The following is a 12089-nucleotide window of genomic DNA, read 5'->3' as shown; positions in this document are numbered from 1 at the left end:
TCCCTTTCTTCTCTTCAAAAGAGACCTCCTTTCCTTACACATGGCTTGCCATAGTTCAAGACTCTGAATTTCAATCTTTGCTGCTGTCAAATAAACCCATTTTTGCTGGACAGTCTGGGGTAAAAAATGGGAAAAAGTAGAGATCTCTTCAAGAAAACCAGAGATGCCAAGGGAACATTTCTTGCCAGGGTTGACAAAATAAAGGACAGAAACAATATGGACCTAACAGAAGCAGAAGATATTAAGAAGAGGTGGCAAGAATACACAGAAGAACTATACAATAAAGATCTTCATGACCCAGATAGCCATGATGGTGTGATCACTCACCTAGAGCCAGAAATCCTGGAGTGTGAAGTCAAATGGCCTTAGGAAGCGTTAGTACAAACAAAGCTAGTCAAGGTGATGGAATTCCAGCCGAGCTATTTCAAATCTTAAAAGATGATGCTGTGAAAAGGCTGCACTCAATATTCCAGCAAATCAACACCTCAGCAGTAGCCACAGGACTGGAAAAGATCAGTTTTCATTCCAATCCCAAAGAAGGGCAATGCCAAGAAATGGTTAAACTATCACATGATTGCTCTTATTTCTCATGCCAGGAGGGTAATGCTCAAAAGCCTTCAAGCTAGGCTTCAGCAGTACATGAGCTGAGATGTTCCAGACGTATAAGTTAGGTTTAGTAAGGGCAGAAGAACCAGAGGTCAAATTGGCAACATCTGTTGGATCATAGAAAAAGCAAGAGAATTCTGGAAAAAATCTACTTCTGCTTCATTAACTACACTAAAGACTTCGACTGTGTAGATCACAACAAACTCGAAAATCCTTAAAGAGACAGGAATACCAGACCACCCAACCAGAACCTCACCCAATTCCTGAGAAACCTGAATGTGGGTCAAGAAGCAACAGTTAGAACTGGACATGGAACAATGGACTGGTTCAAAATTGGGAAAGGAGTATGACAAGGCTGTGTATTGTCACCCTGTTTATTTCACTTATATGCAAAGTACATCATGTGAAATGCTGAGCTGGATGAAGCTCAAGCTGGAATCAAGATTGCCAGGAGAAGTATCAATAATCTCAGATATGCAGATGACACCACCATAATGGCAGAAAGCAAAGAGGAACTAAGAGCCTCTTGATGAAGGTGGAAGAGGAGAGTGAAAAAGCTGGCTTAAAACTCAACATTCAAAAAACAAAGATCATGGTATCTGGTCCCATCACTTCAGGGCAAATAGATGGAGGAAAAATGGAAACAGTAAGAGACTTTATTTACTTGGGCTCCAAAATCACTGCAGGTGGGGACCGCAGCCATGAAATTAAAAAAACACTTGCTCCTTGGAAGAAAAGCTATAACAAACTTCGCCAGTGTCTTAAAAAGCAGAGACATCACTTTGCCGACAAAGGTCCATATAGTCAAAGCTATGATTTTTCCAGTAGTCATGTATGGATGTGAGAGTTGGACCACAAAGAAGGCTGAGTGAGTAAAAATTGAGGCTTTTGAATCGTGGTGCTAGAGAAGACTCTTGAGAGTCCCTTGGACAGCAAGGAGATCAAACCAGTCAATCCTAAAGGACATAAATACTGAATATCCATTGGAAGGATTGATGCTGAAGCTAAAGTTCCAATACTTTGCCCACTTGATGTGAAGACTCATTGGACTCATTGGAAAAGACCCTGATTCTGGGAAAGACTGAAGGCAATGGAGAAGGGGATATCAGAGGATGAGGTGGTTGGATGGCATCACTGACTCGATGGACATGAGTTCGAGCAAACTCTGGGAGATGGTGAAGGACAGGGAAGCCTGGTGTGCTGCAGTCCATGGGATCATAAAGAGTCGGACATGGCTGAGCAAATGAACAACAACAGCAAACACCTCTCTCTTCCCTTCTGTTTCCTTCCCCTTGTGTTGATCCCAAAGCACTCCCTAATAAACCTCGGCATGTTAAGTTCCTTCCCAGAGTTTGCCTCTCAGAAAACCCACCATGATAATTAGCCTGTGTTGACAAAGCATCATTAAAAATCTGGGTTACCTAAGTATCTGACATGTGTAAAGCTTACCACTTAAAAAGTATAGTGTGTGTGTGTGTGTGTGTGTGTGTGTGTCTACCCCAGACACAAAAATGTGTTTTTCATTTCCTCTAGCAAGCTTCTATCTTGTACCCACCTCCAAAACCTGGGATATCCATTTCTACATCAATCTCCATGCCTTAGTTTCTTGCCCCAGTGTAAAAATAGCTGAAAACAGGGAGAGTGTTTTTATGTTATTTGTTATTGTTCTATGTTATTTACCTTTTCTGGTAAGAGCAGTTCCTTTTTATTGTGGTGAGCTCACTGAGTCCGTGTCAGGGGTGTAGGGCAGCCCTCTCTCCCATCCTTCTTGTACTTGCTCAGGTCTGATTACATAACTCAGAACTGGCAAATCAGAGTGCCCATTCCTCTGGTTACAAAGATTGGTTTAATCATGGGTACATAACCTAAACTGGTCCAATGAGAATGAACTTGAAGACTTTTGCTGGTGCCTTTGAGGGGAAAGATGATTTTTTTTTTTTTTTACTGAGATTATCTAAGCTGCTAAAACTGTTTTTTTGGAGCTCCTGGGGACTATCTCACAGGGAGCACAATTCAAGAAATGAAGCCAATACAGAAAGAAGGAGAGTTAAGGGATGAAAAAAGACATCCCTGACCACACCATCTGAATGTTTGGTATCAGCCACAACAAAGCTTCCCCAACCTTGGACTTTACAGCTGTGTGAGCAATACACTTCAGATTGAATTTCTGTCACTTGCAAATGAGAGAATCTTGAATAATATAGCAAGACCTCAATGCCAAGAGGGGGGATATGGGCCAGATATTGGCTAGAACTTGTTTCCATGGGAGAATCTGAGTTTCAGTTCAGAGTGAATTAAAGGCCAATTTTCAGGCATCTAGGCAGTTACTGGATTGTCCTTTTGGATTTTCTTGGTCATAATCAGGCAGAACTTTAGAGTAAAGGCTTGGTCCTCACCCTGAAAAAGAGAACTACAAGAGAAAAACCATATCTCCATCCCTGAGTAAAGGGGGAAGGACATGGGAATCCAGAGGCCTTACCTTCCTTGGGTACTTGTATGGTGCTGTCACCAGCTTCACATGCTGCTGCAGCTCCTTGGTGAGCTCGTCTGGGTCACGGGACAGAAAGTGTGGGGCCAAGACCACAAATGCCTTCACTACCTGCAGCAAGGATGAGGGCCCAGAGAAAGATCAGAGTGCATTGTCATGCCCTGGGATAATCAGTGTCAAGACTTCCACCACCGCCACCACCTTTATATCCCCTCATTTGCACCTCCAGATATCTGGGGCTAGGGAAAAGTAGGACCTGGGGACAATCATGGCCAAGATTCCAACTTTCTCTCAAGTTGTTTATTGATGAGCAGGTAGGACTGTAGATTGAGACCAGGATTACCTCATATCCCAGGGACAATAGAGTGTGATGGGAAAAAGTTAGTTAGAAGAGAGGAAAATAAAGGCTGGGAACAATAAACCTAAAAGATTTGTTTAACCTCTCCAAGCTAGTTTGCCAACCTATAAAATAGAGATCCAACTTCCATATTTAATTCATGGGAAATAAAAGGAAATCATATACAGTATGGCTTAGCTCAGTGCTTGGCACCCAGGGTTTTGAGCCTATGATATTTCCCACACCTGCCAGGTGTATGATATTATCAATTTTCACCCTGGACATCAACCCACGTCTTTCCACCTTAAATTTTCCTTCACATACACAAGCTCTTCTAGATTTCATCTGGGCTTATTTCATTAACCTTGGCATTACAGGGGCCTTTCTTCCTCTCTTCCTCTCACTAAAAACCACATGCCTCAAAGACTCTATCTTGGCTTAAATTCCTCCTCTGTTCTAGTCAGGGAATAGATTCTGATTCAAATGCCAAACAGGGTAGAATATCTGCAGCCCCAAAAGACAGACTTTGTGTAGTACTTATTACAGGTCAGACTTTGTTTCAAGCACATTACAAATATTAACACATTTAATCCTCACAACAGCTTTGCATCTTGCATATGGTTAAACTGAGACAGAAAGGCTAAATAACTTGTCCAGGGACACATAGCTAGTAAGCAGCAGGGCTAAGGTTTGGGCCCAGACTGTCTAGCCCCAGAGTTCATACTCTTAACTACCATCTGTACACCCCCCAGGCCACAGTTCCCCCATCACCTCTCCTCGAATGGGATCCGGGCTGCTTACTACAGCTGTCTCAACCACAGCAGGGTGCTCCATTAGTGCATTCTCCACTTCTGAGGGCCCAATCCGGTACCTGTAGAAAAACCTGTCTTTCAGAGAAGACTGGACACTCAACCTCTAGCTCAGCTCAGAAGTCTAGAATCAGACAGAATAAAGAACTGGATTACCCTTTTCCTGCCCAGAAACCAAGCTTACCCACTGGAGTTAATGATATCATCTGTTCTTCCCATGAATCGGAAATATCCATCTTGATCCTTGATTGCCCGGTCTCCCAGGACCCAAAAATCCCCTCTGATGTTGGATTCTGTCTTCTCAAGATTGTCCTGGTGACCACAGAAAGACAGTCATTATACCTGCAAAGCCTAAATCCTCTGCCCTGGGCCTGCCATCACCAGATGTGCAGATTGTTCACTTTACAACTTGAATTACTACACATGGTAGAACTTCCCTGAATAGGTGGAATTGGCACTTCCCCTTTTATTTATTCCACCCAGAGTCTCTCACTTACTCCTCTGGGGTCCAGTTTGATGGATAATATTAATGAATCCATTCGCCCATGCTCTCGGGCCTTTCCCCCATTGGATTCAACCTTTCCTTTACTGGTCAGCCTAACCCCTGCTCCACCCCATGACACTGTTCAAGGGCATCATGATTTATGAGACATTTTTCTTGGGTCCAGATTGTTAGCTATGAAAGTTCTAGAGATACACCAGCAAGCTGTCTGAGGCTTGGGTCAATGTGCATATTTCTGTAATGGCTGAACCCCTCTGTTCAACTGAAGTGCCTGTTTATAAGCACAGAGAATGATTGAGGTTTGCCCCTTGTCCGAGGATCTCTATCTCTATATTTTGTTCAAGGGTAGGGGTGTGAGCTTTAGAGTAGATGCTCCATCTCTGGGTTAAAAGGTGGCATAAGGAATTCATACCCTAGCTCCTTCATTTGGAAGTTAGGGGTATTGAAGATCTGAAAAAGCAAGAGGAATCTGAGGAAACTGAGGTGTGAGAGAGGAAACGGAGGTATGAGAGATCAGTAACTTGCCCAAGATCACACAGCAATTAGTAGAGCAGGATTTTAAACTCAAGTAATTTGGGCCCAAGGACTCAAGGGGTAATTGAAAGGATTAAACAAGTTTAAAGCATATAAACTGCTTTAGGAGAGTGCTTACCATGTGGTAAGCTTACAATAAATGGCAGCAACTGTAACTATTGGATTATTTACTTTATTCTTTAATCATCTTGGTGTCAGAGGTCCCAGCCCATTGTTCACTGTGGTGGACTTGAATGAGTCTTGTAAACTCTGACTTTACCATTCTCACCCATAGAGTGGGGCAGTTGGATCTGAGGGTCACCTATTTTTAATATTCCAAGATCTGAAGATAGGAATGCTTTTAACTTATGGTGAAGTCTTAGTGTAAAGCATCTTGCATGGCTCTAGAGGAGATCAGTGGCATAGAGCAGGGGCATGGTACTTGAGAGAGGGGGCAGTACTGCCCTTGGAAGAATGCTGCTCTATATAATTCAGGGGCAATAAACTTTCTGTCGTAAAACAGCTCTTGGAAGTGGAAAAGGGTTACTGTGAGAAAGACAATTAATCAACTGGAATCTTAACCATAGGCTAAGAAAAGCAGGAGTGAATAACCAGGCTTTTTGCAAGGCAAAGTGCCCATTCCTAGACACTTTTTTCCTTTGTCCCTTTGTCCCTATTTCTTACCAATGCTTCTTGGGAGGTGGGAACTCCCCTCATGCCTCTCAGAACCCACTATTTCCACTAGGATACAGAGGGGGATGAGTAAGCTTTCCTCACCACATAGCCGGAAAAGATGCCTATAGGTCTGATGGGTTTGACTCGAATGCCCACATCTCCTTCTGTGCCAGGTGGCAGGACATTGCCCTTGTCATCTATTACCTGCAGAAAGAAGCAGATTGGAAGAATGGTCTGCATAACAGTAGACAGCTTGAATGGCAACATGAAAGAGCTGATCAAATAGAAGATCATCTTACTCTAGTGGTGACTGAAAAGAGTTGGAAACCAAGAGAAGCCAAGAGCTTTAAGTCCAAATTTTTAATCCATTTGTCTGAAATCGTTTAGGTGCAACCCCTTAGTGAGACTGGACCAGATGATCTTGGGAAGATACTTGTAGTTTTAGGAATTCATGAAGTATAATAGCACCCTATTATTTTTGAGGCTCACAGACTTGGACATCAGATAGATTAAAGTTCAAATTATGACTCTGATACTTTATTAGTTGACTTTGTGTTACCTAAGTTCTATGTCTCAGTGTCTTCATCTGTGAAACAGAGATAATAATAGCTTATTTCACCAAATTATGTGAGAATTAATTAATATACTAAAAATCAGTCTTCATAAATGATTATCATAGATATAAGGGATCAGGTAATTACACATAACACTGACTAGAATGTAAATTGTTATACTTTAAATACATATGCTTATATATATATATATATATAAACATAGACACATATAGATAAGTTCTATATCTTGGAATTTAGCCCAAAGAAATAATAAGGAATAGGAGCAAAATTTTAGCTATGGCATATTCATTGTAGTGTTGATTTTACTGGTGAAAATTTTAGAAATCATCTATTAACTAACAAAAGGCATAAAGAGTGGTGGAACCATACTATCTATTGCTATGTAGTAATTAAAAATTCTGCTGTAGATAGGTATTAATTGACCTGAAAAGATGGCCACCCAAGATTACACAGTGATAAAATTAAGTTACAGAATTGTATGTCAAAATTCACCCCATTTTTGTTTTAAAATGTGTATATTTATATAATTAACTAGCTAACCAATTTTCCACCTATTCAAAGTGGTTTTTCCTGGATGATTAGAATATGAATAACTTCCTTTCTCCCCCATCCGTCCCTCCTCCTACCCTCCTTTTTAAATATTATTTTAATATCTTTATTATTTTTGTACAATGTAATAAGTAAATTGCTGAAAAAAAAAATATATATATATGTACCCCTTAATACCCCTAACAAACCTGCACATCATAATGGGGAATTGCAGTTCCCAGGTACCCAGGTTTGATTTTCATTGTCTTGGAAACTCTGCAAGTGAGTCCCTGTGGAAAGTAGTAGACAGATTGGTAAAAAAGATTCAACAGAGCAGGTCCTGACACAGTCCTGTAGTTGGTTCATGTTTGGTAGCTCCCTCTCTCCTTTTTGCCTGGCTTGTTCCCTTTTCCTGGAACCTCCATCCTAGAGGTTTCACTAAAGTATTTGAAAAGCTTCTGATTGACCTTGCCACAGGGAAGAGGAACTAACAACTCATAATTAAAGCATTGCAATCGCTTTAGAGGGGCCAAACTTTAATAAGGGACTATGGATACCAAAAGTCCTTTAATACAGTGTGGGATTAAATTCTCTCCCATAAGAAGGAGAACGCTGTTTGAATCCTGAGATGAATTCTCCTATGGAGATCTTGGTGTCCAAAGGAGCATCCCTAGACATGGTCTCCTGTGAATGGCTAGAAGCCCAGCCGTAATTCCATTGTCCTTACCCACACTTGCAATGTTCTTCCACATCACAGTGCTGCCATGAGCCCTCTCAGGAGCTCTAATGGGTTAGGGGACCAATTAACTATAAAAGGATGTGGATAGAAGAGTATAGAGGAGGAGGCAATAAGCACTGAGAGTCAAAGTAAGAAAGCTGGGGAAAAGAGTTGGGGGGAGTATTCCCCAGGTTGTTTTGATAACATGAGTCCACATTGTGCTCAGTTCAGTTCAGTTCAGTTGCTCAGTCGTGTCTGGCTCTTTGCGACCCCATGAATTGCAGCACGCCAGGCTTCCCTGTCCGTCACCAACTTCCAGAGTTCACTCAGACTCACGTCCATCGAGTCATGATGGACTCTAGCCATCTCATCCTCTGTCGTCCCCTTCTCCTCCTGCCCCCAATCCCTCCCAGCATCAGAGTCTTTTCCAATGAGTCAACTCTTCGCATGAGGTGGCCAAAGTACTGGAGTTGCAGCTTTAGCATCATTCCTTCCAAAGAACACCCAGGACTGATCTCCTTTAGAATGGACTGGTTGGATCTTCTTGCAGTCCAAGGGACTCTCAGGAGTCTTCTCCAACACCACAGTTCAAAAGCATCAATTCTTCGGCACTCAGCTTTCTTCACAGTCCAACTCTCACATGCATACATGACTACTGGAAAAACCATAGCCTTGACTAGATGGACCTTTGTTGGCAAAGTAATGTCTCTGCTCTTCAATATGCTATCTAGGTTGGTCATAGCTTTCCTTCCAAGGAGTAAACGTCTTTTAATTTCATGGCTGCAGTCACCATCTGCAGTGATTTTGAAGCCCAAAAAAATAAAGTCTGACACTGTTTCCCCTGTATCCCCATCTATTTCCCATGAAGTGATGGGACCAGATGCCATGATCTTAGTTTCAGGGGACCCCAAAAGTTCCAAGAAGATATCTCAGCAGATGAAGTGGTGGTGGTGGTGGTTGTGGGGGCGGGGGGGTCTTAGTGGTTTCTCTTCTCCATCCCTTACTTCAATCTGAGCAGCTTGACATGTGCCCAACACATGTAATAAACTCAGATCTCTGGCAAAACATTCCCCCACTACAGAGGACTCTCCTGATGACACCACCTGAAATACTAGGCCATTATCCCACCTATCTTCACCTTATCTGCTTCACTTGTCTTTGTAGAACTTTTCACCATCTGGCATGTCATTTATTTGTTTATATGTTTCTCCCCCATGACGGCTAGAATGTAATCTCCATGAGAGCAGGATCTTTGTCTGTTTTAGTTCTGCTGAATTGCCAATATCTCCCCCATAGTAGGTGCTTAATAAATATTTATATTTATTGAATAAGTATATGATAAATGGTAACTCATATCTTTATTATCAAAGAGCCTTTGAAACCCACGAGTTTCACCAGCCCATGCTTTCCTAGAGCAAGTTTCCTACCGTTTCTGTCTGGCCATAGAATTCTAGGATGTCCAGTCCTGTTTGGGCCTTCCATTTTTCCAGAGTGTCTGGAAGGAGGGTCTCCCCACCACTGAAGCAACACTTTAGATGTGGGAACTTGTAACTGAGGAAGAGAAGAGAAATCAGTGTTCTCCTGGGCCTCTCTTGAACCAGACTCTGCTTAAGCCTAGAGCTGGATTCTAGGTGCTTTGACAATGAGGTTGACTTTATGGGGGCTATGCATGCTCAGAGGGCCACATAAATAAGCACATGTGTATGTCACAGAGGCAAGGTATGGCCAATAGACCAGAGGCTCTTAACCCCAAAATCCCCATCACCTGGAAAGGTCCTGTAGTAGCAACATCCGGTAAACAATGGGTGCGCCTACCATGTAGTTAATTGGATAGCTGGACAGAACCTGGAAGAAGAGAGTTGAACTTAATCAGTAGCACAGTGGTTATGGGTATGGGCTATGAAGCTGTAGACTTAAACCTTGGCTTCTTTACTGGGTCTACTTCAGGCCAAATAAGCCCAATTTTCATGAACCTTCAAACCAAAAATGACAGATGAATGATTGCAGTTTTTATTACAGAAAAACGTCGAGGACAGTTTTTTTTTTTTTTCTTTTTGGTCAAATCAGGCTGCTTCTTCCTGCCAATTGACTGACTTGTCCCTATGAAATCACCTCTAGAATTACATAAACTTCCAGTCACCAATGGGAGATCAGCTGCTATTGCAAACCAACCGTGTGGTCTTAACTGGTGGAGGTTAAGTTTTTAACCTCCTTAGACCAGTTTTACAATAGGTTAATGATCTCTGTTTGTTTCCAAGGCAAACCATTCAATATCACAGTAATCCATGTCTATGCCCTGATCAGTAATGCTGAAGAAGCTGAAGTTGAACATTTCTATGAAGACCTACAAGACCATCCAGAATTAACAACCCCAAAAGATGTCCTTTTCACTATAGGGGACTGGAATGCAAAAGTAGGAAGTCAAGAAACACCTGGAGTAACAGGCAAATTTGGCTTTGGAGTATAGAATGAAGCAAGGCAAAGGCTAATAGAGTGCTGCCAAGAGAACGCACTGGTCATAGCAAACACCCTTTTCCAACAACACAAGAGAAGACTCTACACATGGACATCACCAGATGGTCAACACTGAAATCAGATTGATTATATTCTTTGCAGCCAAAGATGGAGAAGCTCTATACAGTCAGCAAAAACAAGACAGGGAGCTGACTGTGGCTCAGATTATGAACTCCTTATTGTCAAATTCAGAATTAAAATGAAGAAAGTATGGAAAACCACTAGACCATTCAGGTATGGCCTAAATCAAATCCATTATACAGTGGAAGTGAGAAATAGATTTAAGTGACTAGATGTGATAGACAGAGTGCCTGATGAACTATGGACTGAGGTTCGTGACATTGTATAGAGACAGGGATCAAGACCATCCCCAGGAAAAAGAAATGTAAAAAAAGCAAAATGGCTGTCTGAGGAGGCCTTACAAATAGCTGTGAATAGAAAAGAAGCCAAAAGCAAAGAAGAAAAGGAAAGATATACCCATTTGAATGCAGAGTTCCAAAGAACAGCAAGGAGAGATAAGAAAGCCTTCCTCAGTGATCAGTGCAAAGAAATAGAAGAAAACAATAGAATGGGAAAGACTAGAGATCTCTTCAAGAAAATTGGAGATACCAAGGGAACATTTCATGCAAAAATGGGATCAATAAAGGACAGAAATGGTATGGACCTAACAGAAGCAGAAGAGATTAAGAAGAGGTGGCAAGAATACACAGAAGAACTGTACAAAAAAGGTCTTCAAAACCCAGATAATCATGATGGTGTGATCACTCACCTGGAGCCAGATATCCTGGAATGTGAAGTCAAGTGGGCCTTAGGAAGCATCACTACGAACAAAGCTAGTGGATGTAATGGAATACCAGTTGAGCTATTTCAAATCCTGAAAGATGATGCTGTGAAAGTGCTGCACTCAATATGCCAGCAAATTTGGAAAACTCAGCAGTGGCCACAGGACTGAAAAAGTCAGTTTTCATACTAATCCCAAAGAAAGGCAATGCCAAAGAATACACAAGCTACTGCACAATTTCATTCATCTCACACACTAGTAAAGTAATGCTCAAAATTCTTCAAGCCAGGCTTCAACAATATGTGAACCATGAACTTCCAGATGCTCAAAGTGGTTTTAGAAAAGGCAGAGGAACCAGAGATGAAATTGCTAACATCCGCTGGATCGTCAAAAAAGCAAGAGAGTTCAGAAACTTCTGCTTTATTGATTATGCCAAAGTAGATTTATTGATCTACTTCTGCTTTATTGATTATGCCAAAGCCTTTGACTGAGTGGATCACAATAAACTGTGGAAAATTCTGAAACAGATGGGAATACCAGACCACATGACCTGCCTCTTGAGAAACCTATATGCAGGTCAGGAAGCAACAGTTAGAACTGGACATGGAACAACAGACTGGTTCCAAATAGGAAAAGGAGTACGTCGAGGCTATATATTGTCACCCTGCTTATTTAACTTATATGCAGAGTACATCATGAGAAAGCCTGGGCTGGAAGAAGCACAAGATGGAATCAAGATTGCCGGGAGAAATATCAATAACCTCAGATATGCAGATGACACCACTCTTATGGCAGAAAGTGAAGAATTAAACAGCCTCTTGATGAAAGTGAAATAAGAGAGTGAAAAAGTTGGCTTAAAGCTCAACATTCAGAAAAGTAAGATCATGGCATCTGGTCTCATCACTTCATGGCAAATAGATGGAAAAATAGTAGACACAGTCCCAGACTTTATTTTTCTGGGCTCCAAAATCACTGCAGATGGTGACTGCAGCCATGAAATTAAAAGATGCTTACTCCTTGGAAGAAAAGTTATGACCAACATA

General features: G+C 41.7%; 1 protein-coding gene across 4 annotated transcripts in view; it reads right to left on the bottom strand.

Annotated features, from left to right (window-relative positions):
• Positions 1 to 12089, bottom strand: part of LOC133238342 (acyl-coenzyme A synthetase ACSM2B, mitochondrial-like) — an 80179-nt gene that overhangs the window by 21170 nt on the left and 46920 nt on the right. For 2 of the 4 annotated variants that reach the window (XM_061401313.1, XM_061401314.1), the window contains exons 8-14: positions 9517 to 9596; positions 9179 to 9302; positions 7243 to 7323; positions 6033 to 6134; positions 4425 to 4552; positions 4203 to 4302; positions 3086 to 3205 (exon numbers count right to left, since the gene is read on the bottom strand). In XM_061401313.1, coding sequence (XP_061257297.1) covers positions 3086 to 3205; positions 4203 to 4302; positions 4425 to 4552; positions 6033 to 6134; positions 7243 to 7323; positions 9179 to 9302; positions 9517 to 9596 — 735 coding nt within the window. The remainder of the gene's footprint in view (positions 1 to 3085; positions 3206 to 4202; positions 4303 to 4424; positions 4553 to 6032; positions 6135 to 7242; positions 7324 to 9178; positions 9303 to 9516; positions 9597 to 12089) is intronic. The other 2 variants (XM_061401315.1, XM_061401316.1) reach the window with 1 other exon arrangement.

The sequence above is a fragment of the Bos javanicus genome, chromosome 25 (assembly GCF_032452875.1).
Source record: "Bos javanicus breed banteng chromosome 25, ARS-OSU_banteng_1.0, whole genome shotgun sequence".
In the NCBI taxonomy this organism is placed as follows: domain Eukaryota; kingdom Metazoa; phylum Chordata; class Mammalia; order Artiodactyla; family Bovidae; genus Bos; species Bos javanicus.
The sequence above is the reverse complement of the archived record's forward strand: the minus strand, read 5'-3'. Positions and strand labels throughout refer to the sequence as shown.